This window comes from Aphis gossypii, chromosome 2 (assembly GCF_020184175.1).
Source record: "Aphis gossypii isolate Hap1 chromosome 2, ASM2018417v2, whole genome shotgun sequence".
Classification (NCBI taxonomy): Eukaryota; Metazoa; Arthropoda; class Insecta; order Hemiptera; family Aphididae; genus Aphis; species Aphis gossypii.
In genome coordinates this window covers 48,827,346-48,844,180 of record NC_065531.1, presented here as the reverse complement: position 1 = coordinate 48,844,180, position 16,835 = coordinate 48,827,346, and the positions used below count along the sequence as shown (strand labels likewise).

General features: G+C 25.0%; 1 protein-coding gene across 10 annotated transcripts in view; it reads right to left on the bottom strand.

The window, feature by feature from the left end:
• Positions 1–16,073: 16,073 nt before the first annotated feature.
• Positions 16,074–16,835, bottom strand: part of LOC114120466 (diuretic hormone receptor-like) — a 70,895-nt gene continuing 70,133 nt past the window's right edge. For 6 of the 10 annotated variants that reach the window (XM_027982377.2, XM_027982380.2, XM_027982378.2 and 3 more), the window contains one exon: positions 16,074–16,589. In XM_027982377.2, the coding sequence (XP_027838178.2) occupies positions 16,491–16,589 (99 nt within the window). In that variant the 3' untranslated portion in view covers positions 16,074–16,490. The remainder of the gene's footprint in view (positions 16,590–16,835) is intronic. The other 4 variants (XM_027982381.2, XM_027982383.2, XR_007604094.1 and 1 more) reach the window with 2 other exon arrangements.

Here is a 16,835-nt window from a genome sequence, read left to right as displayed (position 1 = left end):
ATCGAAACTAACGGGCACCCCACCATGAATCGTAATTCAATAACGGTGTATATCGTCACACGAGTTTACGATTTAAGTAACTATAAATCTATATATATATATAATATATTGATCGTATTCTTGGTTCGCCAGATAGAATGATTTAAAAAAAAAACGTTAAAATATGCATTTTTCCTTCTCTGTGAGTACGGTGGAGCATTCCATTTGAGTAGTGCTTTATTTTCTTATAGTTTGACATTTGTATGTCTTATCCTGCTGAGTAGGGAACATTGGCTCAATTGGTGTACCAGAGTCTCCTAAATCTACCCCTCCCCCCACCCATCAGTGCTATACTCGTATATTTGAGTATTTATTTTATATAGTCAATTATTTTTGTAATACTGCAAATTATAATAATAAAATATTCAACAATTATGTGGATAATATACAGCATTTACAAAATAAATACGTATATATTATTCACCCCTCCTCAAGAAATCGTTGGTTACAGTTCCACTAGTAAGAAGGAATGACATGCTCTTTTGATATATCATTAATTTCATTATTTTTTTAAGTTGGTTGTATATATATATATTTTTTTTTTGTACTCGCTAAATATTTATTTTTGGTTCGAAGAACGGATAAAACTCACGACTACGTTTTTAGATGTTCTGCAATGATATATTTTGTTTGTACTGCAACCACTGTAGCTATTCACTGAGCATCTTTCGACCCAAGTATTACACTAATACACGTTACAAATTTAGTTTAGTATTATTCCCGGTGTATACAGATATTATATCATGGACCACTGACATCGTTTCCAAAAGCCTTGACATCCTATTTTTCTCTGGTAAAAAAATAATACCATCACAACATATAATACCGACACACATCGGTAGCAGAGATGCAGTTTATCGTAGAGGGCTTTTCAACGCTATTACGTTTTATATTTAATTGAAATGTCGTATCGCGTGACGATCCCATAATATCATAACGTTAAATCGTTAGGTATACCTATACACCACGTGTGTGTGTGTTTTTTTTTAAATTAAATTTTTATTTTTATTTTATTTTGTTTTACTCAAAACGTCGGAGAAAATACATTTTTTTTAAATTGTAAAACTACCTACCTACTGTCTTTTTACTGTGTAATCATACTTAGTAACATAAGTAAATTTTCGATTGCAGGAAAAGGATTATTTCCTTATTTTAGACAGCTATACTTATTTTTTCTCTCTTTGGTATAAATATGGGTTCTTTTTGGAGTAGTAATGGTTAAACAGATCTCCCTTTGTCGTCGCCGTCGGTTCAAAATAAAAAAAAGAATTAAAGGTATCTGTAATACGTTTGAGCTAACGTTTTATAAAATAGGAATTGCAAATAAGATTCTTAATAATAAAACCATAATAAATTAATCCAAAAATATATTGGTCGTATCGGAATTATAAAATATTATATTATATGGTCAGAAACTATCAAATTTTTACGAGAATTTAATACCGTTTAGAAAGTAATACAATTTCACGTATATATCTACTCAGATGAACATTAAACTTCGATGGCCATTATATTGTGAATTATTACCTAGCTATTTTATGATAAATACAAATGATTGGACTATCATATTTTTTTTTTAATATTCTCAAAGATCAATAAATCTTGTGAAACTATTTTACGTCCTCAAAAATACACTTATATAATAATAAGTTATTTCTAATCTAACGATAAACATATCATCGTCGAGTCATCGTTGAGTAATTGGATTAAAAAATGTCAGTTGTTATTATGAAAAATAATGATGACATTTAATTATAAAAACAATGGTATTTTCTATTAGAAATTTAAAATAATAATTTTGAATTTTACTATTTTCCTCAAAAGTTTAACATACACAGAATTCGTTTTTATTACAATTAATAAAGTAAACATTACCGTTCAAATACAATATGGTTAATTTTAGTAAATTAATGAGCTTGGAAAATGTTTATTCTATAATGTATATTTCTAGGTTGTATTACATTTAATTGATACAAACTCCAAACCCTAAATCAACCAAAGCTTAAAGGAGTTTATGATTGTTTTAATAATTAATACTTTGTTGTTTGTACATTTTACCCATGCATTTTCGTTGGTACGTATTACAAACTGATTTAATTAAATAAAAAGGGTACCTACATAGGAGTGTTAATTTATTATTTTATATAATGTTGTTTTAATGTGAGATTATGATATAAAAACTTAAAATATCTCAACCACTTTGTCACTTTGATAAAAAACAAATCTAAAAAAAATATATAGACTAGAATAGAAACACAGAACAAACATTAAATTAAGAAAAACTAAGTCTTTTCCCATTGGGATCGTTATTTTTCTCTCCCCAGGCGTACTCAAGTTGGTGTTACTTCATTTGGCCACGTGTAGATTTGATGTAATTGCATTTCGGTATATGGATACATTTAAAATGATTGTATTACATTATTGTCATTAATTTAAAAATAAAAATATTATTATTCATACACTTGTATATAATAGTATATGCTATTAATAGTTATTATCAAATCAAAATATTTAAATATGGTATTACATTTATTATTATTATTTTTATTTGTATAATTTTGAATAACGATCAGAATATGTCACTTATTCATTAGTTGAAAAGTTTTGTAAAATACTAACTATAATAATATGCAGTGGCCAGTGACCTAAAGATATGATTTAAAATTTTTGACTAATCATTATATATATATATAAATTATTCTACGTATCTAGGTGTACGGAAAGCAATTTGTTCTTTTACTATTTTAGTTAAGCTCTGATCTCTTTTTAACGTATCTATAAATTTCTAAATGACTGATTTCGTAAAATGTATCAGTTCTAAAATGACATTTCTCTACATTGTTGTTAGTCCTGGATCTTGATCATCTTGAAAACAACTTAAATAGTTTCAGACTTTTATTGAAAATAACGGAAGTCAACATATACCTCTACTATAACAAAATTCCAATCCACATTCTCTAAAAATATTTTGATATAGGTGATAAAATGTCTTAATTTTCATTGAAATACTAGCTTTCTAATAAATAAAAATAAATAGTTGTCAAAATAACGTAGGTACCTATACTTACTCAAATTATTAGGAATAGATTCCTAATTAGTCGCATAGTTTTAACACATTGCAGATACTTCAGACTGGTTTGCATTTGATGATCTACTGCAACCATAGTTTAACATGTTTTCACAAAGTTATACTATCACCAAGTAAACAAAAACATACTAAATATATTTCACACAACTTCTGTAAACTTCTTGCATTAAATTCTGATACCATTATTTAGTCATTTCTGAACTCTATTAAAATATTTTTTTAACCATACTTTTACAATAGTATGTATTTTACTCTATATTATTCTTTACTTTAAAATACAATATTCTGTATTTTAACTCTGTTTTTTATAATAAATAAATAGTGAATTACCATATAAGTAATATAAAAAAATATTGTTATTAAACAACTGTAAATTAATGTTTAAAATATAGGTAATAAAACTGTTTTGATATGAATGTATTATAGCATTTTATATTACCTATGTGTGTTCCAATGAACCTATAAATAATATATATTTATTTAATTCTAGTTGAGGTAGGACAAGTGAATAATAATAGTTAATAACAGGAAAGAATTCCTACTGATAAAGTAGAGTGGATAGCTATATTTATATAAAAAAACGACCTCATATTTTAAAAAATTATCAATACTCAAACGTTATAATTTTAAAAATTGTACAAGATATTTGACTCACTTGAAGGTAATATATCAAATAAAATCACAATAAATATAACTCACAAAAATATGTAAGGAAGATATTAACAGAATGTACTGTAGCTAATTTATTATTATATAAAAAGAGGTGCATACAAGACTACCGTCTTACTGGTTCAAATCAACATATCAGCCTGGCTATTTCTAATAGCTATAATTAATATAAGATAATATAGGACAAGGATTATAAATTTATTATAAAAATAAATACAATTAATGCATCGGCAAGACTTACGTAAAACGATAAAATGTTATTATATAACTTACTATTAGTTATTATTATAATTAATAATATGTACACATTAAATAAATAAATAATATAGTTGTTGACATAATTTTTATTTATACTACAATTATTTTATTTTAAAACATATTATATGTAGTCGAATAGCATATTTTAAATCGATTGGTATAAATATTATCAATAGTACTTATAGGTATTGATATAACTAAACAACTTTAAAGGTAATAGTTAAAACTTTTGAATGACTAACAATATTACTATTGTTACAGATTATAATAAGAATACGAGTATATATTAAAGAATATATAAAAAATATAACAAATTTAATAGGTAATTGATATACATCTATCCGTGAATTTATTACGACTCCAATATATTTTAATAAAAAATTGTTATCCATCCGACTAGAACTTTTTAATACTATTCACATTTTTGTTATTATACTACTGCAAATTCCTCAAATACGCCCATTCGTGTGACACAACAGCATTGTATAAATCTTACCCGATCAGTAAGTTAGTACGCCGTACATATTCGGATCACTGGCTTTACTACAATTTTTTTATTCTTATTTTCCGATACTATATTTAACTATAAGACAAGTATACTTTTTTTCTCGACTTATATTGATATATTTTAATAATCCTTCGTTTATTCGATCATTCTTTGAGAAACAAATTTCAAATATTTTTAAGAGTTTTTATAAAATAAAGTTGTTATAACAATGATGAATCAAGTAATAAAAATATGTTTTCTATACTTCGATTAAGTAACCAATTTGAATGAAACATAAAAATATGCTGTCAAATTGTATAAAAAGAAAATGAAACTTTATGTAAACGTATGAAGTTAAAAAGTTACCAATATTTCTATTAAATCTGTAATTTATTGTGATCAAAAGTCAAATACTTTTGAAAATTGACATTTACTTTTTCAAACATTTTCTACTACTTTAAGTCAATGTAGTACGTAAGCATTATTTTTTCTGTTGTTAAAATAAATTGCAAAAATATTAATGTTATTAATATACCTAATATATTGTACAAGTATATCGATCCATTTTATAATTAATTCTTTAGCTGCTCTACATTTCAGAAATTATTTGTGTAATTCATATAAAATTAAACTTATTTATTCAATATCCAGGTTAAATAAACAAATATAATGAATACTTTAAATGTTAATACCACGATATAATGATACTTGTACTTAGGTATATAATATTGAAAAAAGGACCATGTTCAAATAATGATAGTCATAGTTAATGATATTCTTTTTATCTATATACTTTTATCTTAGTACACAACTTGCTTTTGAATAAACCACCATGGAATACTATTTGATCGTCTCCATGTATTATCCATATTTAATTATATGGATTTCATGAAAATATGAAATACATTAAATCATTAATGTTATACTAATATTATGGTAATATACCGTCGATGGGAACTGAAAACACATTCAAAAGTATCAGACTAATAACGGATTTCATTATAATATGTGAAAAAATACTTTAAATCTTGCCGTAAAGGTGTTCTAAATGACGTTTAGAACTCAAGAACCCTTGTTTTATATATATTTTTGAGTACAAGGGCAATGTACGCATATCTTTCTATAAAGTAGATCGCCGGTGTTAAATCGTCCAAAACATGTCTTTTTTCAAGTACCACGTCTCTTAGTAATCTATCTCATGCCCTATTTATTTTAAAGAATAAAGCAACGCGCATTTCAATGACACAGTGTCACAATACACTCTGAAAACTGATCTTATAGATCACTCGTAAATCGTAATATACTGCCAAACACTTTTCATTAGAGATGTAACTGTTTTATTATGTAATTAAACCTTTGTTATAATATGTGTAAGAACTTAAATCTTCGCGTTGTAAATATAATTAACAAAATGATGATAAACATACACGAAATGTTATCTAACGGAGTACAACGCCAATAAACTTTCGTAGTTATCAATGAACACAATTTTATTTTGGCAGTAGTAATCGGAGACAGTCTTCATCAACATCCCTATTTTAAGTATATCCATGCCTTTCATTTATTTAGACAGTGAATATAAAAACTAAAAAGGTAAACATTTTTATTTCTAAAGAACAGACACTTAAAAATATAACGACTTCGGGATAATGTGAATAGTGAACTCCCGGACGGTTAAATAGAATTAAAGCAGGAAACTATTTAATGACATACTGGAATGGGTAAATTTATTAATTTAAACTCGTTGTCGGGTTAAGCGGTAAAAATGTCACAAACTTACACATTTGTTTTATTTATATTTAAAAAAAAAGAGTGTAGTAGGTACTCATATAAAAATGTAACGACCCTTTGAGAAAAATCATAATCATTGTCAAACGTTTATATTACTATCGTTATATATTTAACCGCACGTACTCCACAGAAACTATACGATATAAAATAGTATCATCGACCGATCAATGCAACGCGAATAAATATATTTAAATGCCTACATCTAATTATGTTATTACGCTCTGGTTTGTCGATACACCACAAACACCGGAACCATGATTAATTTGACGACTATGGAGGTTGATATTAATAAGACTCAACCCTCAATGAGATAATTTCGTGACGAGTATTTTGTATATGTATTTATTGTATTATAATAAACATATTATTATAATAAGAACTTGAACGTCAAAAATACTAAGCTCAATAGAAATAAAGACCTGTCGTCTTTTGATAATTATTAATAAGTTAATACGTGCACATTGCACATAATTATTACGCACAGTGCAGCTGATATTATACAAACCACAGATACGTTTTAGGTATATCGACGAAATTCAAAGGTTTTATCTCTTATTATAAACGAAACGATTTCATAGTAAGTTATATTATAATTCTCCTTATCATCTTTTCTTTGATTACAATTATCACATTGCATACATCTCAGAGGCGATAAATACGCTATACAAGGTGGGTAAGTATAGTATACTTATGGTGTATAGGTAATATATGTATGTACTAAGTAGTTTTGGTTAAATTTTGTAATTAGACTTTGTATTAAGACTCAGAAATGTAGAGTTATTTTAAATTCAAAACTATATAAAATATAGTATCACGCCTTGTTTTGGCTGTTCAACCACTAGTTCAACTAATATGTTCTCTATAGTCTATACTCTTTAGTAAATATGATATAAATTAACAAATTAATAATAAATACATATTATTATATTATATTTATTTATGAAAACAATTATTATTATTAACTGAAATTTATATTGAATTCTATTACTTACTCTCAGTAATCTATTTAATAACCGCTAATCGGTTTACTATTTTACTGCATTTAGTAATAATAACCAATATTACATTGGTAACAGTCAGTATAATCGATAATTATTTTGTGCAGTATAAGAAATAATAATGTTTATCCCACGAAGAGGAGCACTATGACTTTCAAAAATATAATTATTTTTAATGTACAAAGAAAATAAAAACCATAAATCATTTTTTGTATTATTAAGTGATCTATAGAATATTTATTTAAAATCAAGTTATATATGTAAATTATTTAAGATAGCCCTGTTCAAGATGTTTATTTATATTTTTGGTACCTTACACGCTATTTTATCTGTCTTTCAACGAAAATGATGTTTTTGGCATAAACACAAGTACACTTGGTGACACGGTGTAATCAGTATAATAGATGATTTATTACAAGATTATAACTAGTATATTATGTAAAAATTGATAAAATTATTTACAAAATATTAAAGTTACTATAACATTATTGTATATTGATATCTACCCAAAGCCCTTTGGTTTTTACGATAGTCAATAGTCATAAGTATGTCAAGTAGAAATGCGAATATCATTCAAATATATTTATAGATGATCATAACATAGAAACTCGGTCATTAGTCATAAATAAAAAAATTCAAATCAATGGCCCATTAACACAAAATAATTAATTTTTACGAACAATGATTAAATAATACATGAAAAACGTTAATAAAATAATGATTTATTAGCAATTATAATAGTTAATAGGAATGTACAATATTTAAAATGTTATAAATTGAGTTATCATGTAAATTACATATTATTTTGTTTTAGAATTATTTAAACTAATATGTAGTTATCTAGTTGATTAAGAATTAAAAATAATTTTAAAACTGTTCATTATTTTAATCCCTGTATTCATTAATTTATAAGTATTTTCAAGATTGAAACTAATTAATATTTTTATTGATTCTTTCTGTTTTAATAGATTTTGCGATCATGGTTTATTACTAACTATGTTTAATTTAGAAGATTATCTATACTCAAATTTTATGCTGTTATGTTATTATTAGGGCTCAAATTTTAAAGCATAATAAGCAACTAAAAAAGCTCACGATTGTTTTAAAAAAGCAAAAAGGAAGTATATTTATTTCAAAAAAAAAAGAACTTGACAAAAAATTAACATGAACTAGTTATAAAAATGAATAAAAAAAATTAAAAATTAATTTAAATAAAAATAAAAATTAATCACCATGTATTTCTCTAGATATTCAGTATCGAAACTGACTATATATTGTCCGACGGAATATTTTTGTACGCAGAAAACGAACTATCTACTTCCACTGAAGTGATCGGTGCATACTTTATACAAGAGGTTTCAAATAACAACACTAAATCTTAAATTTTGAATTGGTCGATATCGATTTTATAGAAATACTGACCGTATAGGTACTGCTTTTTATAATATGTATATCGATAATCTATACGTTTAATGCATTTAATAAACAAGCTGATAACGAAAACAATAATAGTCCAATACCCGCATTCTGGGTTTTTACATTTCTTATTAATTATTTTCTTTTTATTACAATAGCATAATAAGCATATAAAAAATTCACCGTTGGAATAATTGAAAAAGCAATAAACAAGCAAAAAAAGCATTTACATAAAAAAACGCGAAAAATAGTAAATATAAATTGGTTTATTTTGAATCAGAATGAAGTGAAACGACTTTATGTATAAAAATTAGATTTCTATCTCATATATAAAAAAGAAAGCATAATATGCTTATTATGCTTTAAGATTGGAGCCCTAGTTATAGGGTATTAGGTACTATGTATGTTTTAGAAAAAATATGCATATACTTTAGAGTTCATAAGTGCCTAACACCTATAATAGTTATTTTATATTATGAATAATATGATCTTAATAATTGAGTGTTTATTTTAGTGATGACATACTATAGTACTTACTTATTTTAGGAGTTGATATCGGTTTTTTCAACTACAAATTGACCTATGTATTTTGTCTAATAATAAATTAAAACATAAATTATAAGTCACAATTACTCATCGCATATTTATAGTACCTATCATTAATTATTTTTTAATTTATTATAGGTATATATTTTTCATTATAACAAGTAAAACGTGTTTTATGTTGGGTTAAATGTTTAAGAGGACGTTACACCTGCATATTATAAAGCAAATCTTTATTTAGCATAATGGTATACGTTGTGTTGTTATATGTTAGTTCAATAATACGACTGACACAAGAAAAATATTTTCATAACACCTATAATATGTTTTTTTAATACTCTCTGGGCCTCGTACACATTATAATAACTTCACTATTATTATATTTTTTATTTTTTTGCCAATCTCATATTAATAATGCACATTTTCCATTCGGACGGTATCCCTTTTGAGCCGTTTTCACGAAAAGTAATAAACAGTAGAACAGAATAATAAACCCGGTCATGTAGCAACTGCAGCAAGTGTGCATCTTTAAAGTAATAATACATTTACTATATTTACCCAACACACCGTTAACGAATATTCTCATTTTGCATTAGCCCGTTTGTAAATAAATACTGTCACCACCTTTCAATAATCGATGTTATCACATATTCGTATCGTGTTGGAATGTGTTTAAGAACGTGTGTACGCATAAATTGTAATACAATGCAAAAGGTGTTTTTAGAATATAATCAATAATCATCAATAATATAATTGACGTATTTTGATCGAAAATCATGATGGATTACAGTGTTTATACTTTATTGCTGTGTTATTATTATTATCGATAATAGGTTCGGATTAGACATTAATATAGAATAACAGAAGTCGAGAGGCCTTCGTGTCTGTATTACTAGAGCTTTTCTTCATTGTAAACGGAAAAATCATAATTATAAAAGGTGAACTTGCGGTTACCGCTCTGCTGTATAAAAGATGTCGAGTGGATCACTGTTATTCGGTGTGTTAAATTTAAGTTCTAATGTATATAATTGTATAGGTGTACGAAAAACGATTATGAGTAGAAGAGGTCTGTTATCCTATATCGCCAAGTATATTGCATAAGTTAAACATTTTTGAAAATTGTATCATTTAATGAAAATAATAAACATCTGATGATAATTTCAATTTCTTTTTTTTCACTTCTTTTTTGGAATACAACAAAATATCGAAAATTGTTTGAGGGGAAATAATTTTTTAAGGATGAATAATATATAGTATCGTACAAATTTAAACTTCAAATATCATAAAAAGTAGTTAATTAAATTGAATTATTAATTTTCTGGTAGTATTTTTTTTTTTTTTTTTTTGAAACACGATTATAAAGAAATATTCTGACTTAACTGACTTAAAATTAATCGATATCTATAAAAAAAAAATTGAAAGCTTCTTATGTCTTTAGATAGCTTAAAAAAGAAAGTTGTTATGTTTTGAAAATATTATCGTAAAAATAAAATTATATTATAAACATTTGGTGAACTTTTTAAGTTTTTATGGTTACCTATTTGTTATTGTTACTTAAAAAATTCTCCATTTCAAATGTAAAATTCTCATTTCTCAGTATTTTTTTTTTTTTTTTTTACGTTTTTCAAGCTTGTATAAATAAAAATATTGTGAATTTTTAATAACCTATTAATTTTCAATCCAAAACCATCCTCAAAAATAAAAATTGAATTATTTTATCGACTATTAAATTTATTGGGACACATACAAAAAAAAAACACACATATTTGTAAAATCAATGCATTCATTTCTGCATTTAGAATCTAAAATTAAAATATTATAAAATATGAATTGTTAATTCATACAATAAAAATAATTTTCTTTTTTTGCTTTAAATTAATAAATAAAATTCTTGATAACTATCCAAGTTATACGAAAATAACTTCGATAATTTTAATTAGTATTCAATAATAAATATTAATCCTTGGAAATTACTATAGAATAAAATGTAAATATATATACTAATTTATTGAAAAAAAAAAAAAAACAATAAACATAAATACGCATGTTAGCTCGAGTATTAAACATTATAATAAAAATTATTTTTACCATTTTTGCTGAAAAAAATTAACCATTTTCATTAAATAAATTATTAATAATGGATTTCGCTGAAGGCTTTTCTAACTAAATTTCCGATGAGGCCTATATTATTCTATTTGTCCTGGGTTTATACTTTTTCTGTAGTAAAAATATTAAATATTCATTAAATTAGGTAACCATATAATATTTATTTTATAATAATCATTAATCATTGTAAAATGTTTATATTATTATAGCAGTATGTAATGTATACACTGTGATAACTGTATATAATGAAATATTTATGTGAAATGTAAATTATATACATGTACGAAGTTCTAATGATGTTAATAATACAAGTACATTGTTTTCTACTCAAAAATAATAAAGTAATAAAGTAAAGAAAACATTGTTGTAGTTATTATAATTTATTCGAAATGTTCAATAACAAATATTTGTGAGCAATTTACGCAATTTACGCACGTTATAATATATGTTTATTAGTATCATAATGATAATGATAATGATGGTACTTTTTTTTATCTGTACACAAAGAATACAATATATTATGCCGACGTATCCATAACAAAGTTTAAAGCTAATATCTACTTTAAATTTATTTAATCAAATATTTTGTCGGTGGTAATCGAACATAACTGACAGATAAATAACAAAACCATCACAAGCATTCATTTCTATATAAGTACGTTGAATTGTTTTGATGTTTTTTCGGTTATCAAACAATGGAACGGTAATTTATACCAAAACTAAATAAATTAAATAAATTATCTAGTTCAAAGAAATTTATAACCATAGATCATATTTTTTTAATTCTTTGTGTGTGTGTTGTAAAATATGAATAGATATTAAACTTAAATTGGAAGATCTGTGAAATAAAAAGAAAAAAAAACATCGTATACATTTCTATAATATCTCCTATTACTCAAAATGATTTTTGGAAATGGATATTTTGCTAATTTATAACAAATGGCTAAAACAATTAAATAAAATCTAGTAGGTAGTACCGTATTGCTCAAAAATACTTGAAAGTATAAAATATTGAAAGCGTTAGGTATGCTAAAAAAGTTAACCTTCGATCGTCGATCAATGTATATATCATTTATATTAATATTGTGGTTCAAATATTCATAGATTGAACCATTTGTATGATAATAATAATATATTTTTTTTAAACTTCCTACATTTTTTACCACTATTTCTCAAACTTCGTATCTATTTATTGGTGCAAGGTTTGAATAGTGAATTTAAAAAGTATGTATTATTTTATTTTAAAACACCTTCTATCCAATTATACGTAAACTGCAACCATATTTTAATGGTGCAGACCAACGCTTTTCGATATTTCTAGTCGATAGGGTTGAAACTTTGGGTTAATATCAATATTATTCAAATACAATAATCAAGAATGCACTAATAACTACATAAAATATAGACTTAACTATAACTTATACTAAACAATGATCGTGAAATTGTGTACATTCATACCGCATAATACGATGTAAGTAGGTATAAGCTTCAGTTCATATCTGCACAAGTTATTGTTTTTAAATGTTAACACACAACAGAAAGATTAATTGCAGTGGACTAATGCGAAAATACTTGAACTATATACTTATTTAATGATCTGCAATAATGGAAGGGAATTTATTAATATTTATCATCGTTCTCATTGGAAATGATTTTAAGACAAAATACACAAACCTTTTTTTTTCTTCGAAACAACAACTTTCTATGAGTTTATACAATTCAAAAACTATCTAAAGGATTTTGATATAACTAGATGGCATATTGAATATTATTTCAAAGATGTTTGACCATTTTGTATTGTTGTAGATAATAGAAAAGAGATTGTAAAAATAACATTCATTGTCTAAACATCAGTAAAACGTTTTTAATATTTGAAGACCTACAACTAATGATATAGAAGTAGTATTCCATTTTCGAAGCATAAATAAATTTTAGATTATAAACATGAGTTAATTTTGAATTTTAATTTAAAATATTACCATTGATAATATGTTTTAGTTAGAATTTATATGTTTAAAAATATTATTTAAGTGTGTATTGAAATAGCATTTAATTTTATAAATTATTGTTCCTACCATACCTAATAATTCGATAAAATAAAGCAAAGGGAAATCAAAGTTGAATTCTAGCTATTCGAAAAATGTCTCATTTTTAATTCTAATTATCTATTAGGTACTTCTATTATTTTTCTAAATTATCAAAGAATTAAAGCTAAACAAAAAAAAAAAAAATGTATGTTATGTAATTTATTAAAAATTATACTTATTTTGAATCTGATACTTACGTGTATACGAGAATTTATTGAAAAAACCATTTCGAATAATATTGATTTTGTAATCAGTCATTGTTTAATGCAGATTTGAAAATTGTTCTGCTTTTGAAATGATCTTAAAATGTGTTTGAATTATTGAAATTCAGACTTTAAATTAAATATTTTCTAAAAGAAGACTATAAATAATATTTATGTAAATTATCATTTAATTCATTAATTTTTAATTTTACTTTTTTTTAAATAATGATCTTAGAAACATTTGCTAAGTAATATTAAAGTTAAACAAAGTAAAGTTAATAATACATATTAAAACGATATTTGAATATGAGTTACAATTTATCTATATTTTAATTTTTAAATAACCTAGCTGTAATATTTCAACAATAAAAACATTACAATAGGTAGTTAAGATTATCAATCGTTTAGATGATACAATAGAAATTTGTTATACTCTATGTAAAAATAACGCTCTGTTTTTATTGTAGGAATATGATAACTATAACTGTATGAAATAATATTAGGTATAATGAAATTAATTTTAGATTAAATTCATAAAAATAAAAACAAAATAAACAATTGCTAGTATATTCATAATTTATTCATGAGATAACACTGAATAACATCGATTTTAATAATCACACTTATTGATAATAATATTATATATTGTAGGCATGTTAAAACAATATTTATAGAAACATCAAACCAAGTAGTTTATAAATAATACTATAATAGTCGAATATAAATGTATGTTTAATATTTATAGCGATAATAATTTAATTTAATTTTTATCATATTTTGTAGCTAATCGTCGATATAATATTTTATATTCGTGATATAACTTAATTTTGATTAAAAAATAATAGAATTTTACTGTAATCGACTTATAAACTAGGTAAAATTAATAACGACTAGTAACATGTTATTAACACATAGGTAAATAGTAAAATAAAAAAAAAAAACAATATAGGTAATTCAAGGTAATTAAATACCTAGTCCCATGCTAATAATAATTAAATATTGTTATGAATTCTTCATTATTATTATATAGTATAGTGAAGTAATAATATATTTATATTATTAGGGAATATTTAGTTATTAAATAATTAATAAATACTGATATGCACAGCAACGACTAAAATTTATCTTTATCCACTTATCCATGATACATCAATGCAGTTGAATGTATTCATGGAATTTATCATAAAGTAGCTATTTGCACTTTTAGTAGTTCAAATATAATACATAAATCTAGTTGCAGCACTGATATGATGTATTATTAAATAATTAGTTACCAAACACTTATATTATTAATTAACAATTTATTATTTACTATCTGTTAATTTTAATTATTTAAAAGGTATTATGAAATAACTTAATCTTATATTTAACACACTACACACATATATTTAGTTATAATATACTTACATGAACTTTGAGTTTTATATTACGCAATTTAATATTACATATTTGAAAAAAAAATCCAAGTTTGAAGTTTATGATTTAAATAAATGTTGTTGTAGAAATTACATTAACATAATAAAAATATTAAAAATATATTAGTTTTTTGTTATTTTTTGAATACAAGTACTATAGATGAAAAAACAGTTAGCCAATACATTTTCAATTAAATCTAAACGTTACTATTTATTATTTACACTAATAAAATATAAAAACAAGATAGTTAAATCAATATATTTTTATTCTTTCTTAATTTAAACATAAATACCGAAACTGATTGTTCTAAATTATTGAAAGTGATAGATTTACTTAAAGTATTCATTTTTTTTATTTAAATGAAAATGTATATATAAAAAAAAAATTCTCGTAAAGTAAAATTTATAATACCTTGAAAATTTTCAAAATATCATTTAGATGTTATAATAAATTATTTTATTTGGAGGAATTTAAATTTGAATATAGCTTGTTATGATATTATGTCCAAATGATAGAATAATTCCGCAGAAATAATCACAACAAAATTATTTTTGGTGAATTTTAAAATCAAAAATGTATGTTTTACACGAGCTTATAAAGAGTTTAAAAAACGGTTTACAGAAAAGTATATTTTATTTGTCGTCTATATTTTTGAAATGGAGATGGATAGTTCAAAACAATAACAATAACAGCATGAGTATTAAAGGTTAACCGTAATACGGGTAATAGTTGTCGAAATGCTTTCAAATTACGGGTGTGTAAGAAGTTCCATTACGACTTCCGTACGGGGAAAAATATTGTTATTTATTATTATGAGTTATGTTACTTTATATACGGCTTTATATTTATATTTTGTTTTCACCGATATGCATATAATTCGTGTAAAATCAAAATCGTCGTAATACCTGCTGCAGGTCTTGGCAATAGTGTTTTACAAAACAAAAGTCGTATGAATGCACACACACACACACACACACACACACACACACACACACACACACACACACACACACACACACACACGCGTACACCCACAAACACAGATACATATACACACTTAACACGTCACGCAGTAATTGCGTGTGATAAATATGGTACACAAGAGAAATGTGGGATTGTAGTGATAAAAGTGACATGCGTAGGTCTGAGGTAATAATGGGTTTACCGGTTAGGAACTTTTATACTAATAGCGAGAAGACAGCTGCGGGACGAATAGACACACTATAGTTGTTTACTAACGACGATACCGTCGGACCTTTAAAATGTAATATTTTTATGTATATATATTTTTGCGCTTTTTTTTTTTTTTATTTCTAGACGACATTTTCCGAGGCGACGTTCAACATGCGATTTTGACAGGCGTTCGATAGCAACACGCCGCCCGACCCGTTAGACACGATGAACGTCATCGTCGTCGAACTGCTGACGGTCGAGGCCCTCTTGCCTTTGTTCATGACCGAATCTGCGATGATCGATGGCCGGGCCAACCTGAAAACATAAACACGGCCAGAATTAAATTAACGGTTTGCACAACGAAAACGGCAACAATACGATAATTATTAACGAGACACGTTCGTCGCGGACGACAAAGATGCTAAAAAAGTTCGGTTGGTACGTAATAGGCTTAAAAAAATAAAATTGGTATTTTGCTATTATTGTTTGTCACAATGAGATTTAAATCTCGATATTTATAGTACTAGTTATTTAAGGTTTCAAGTCGAACCCGGTTTTGGT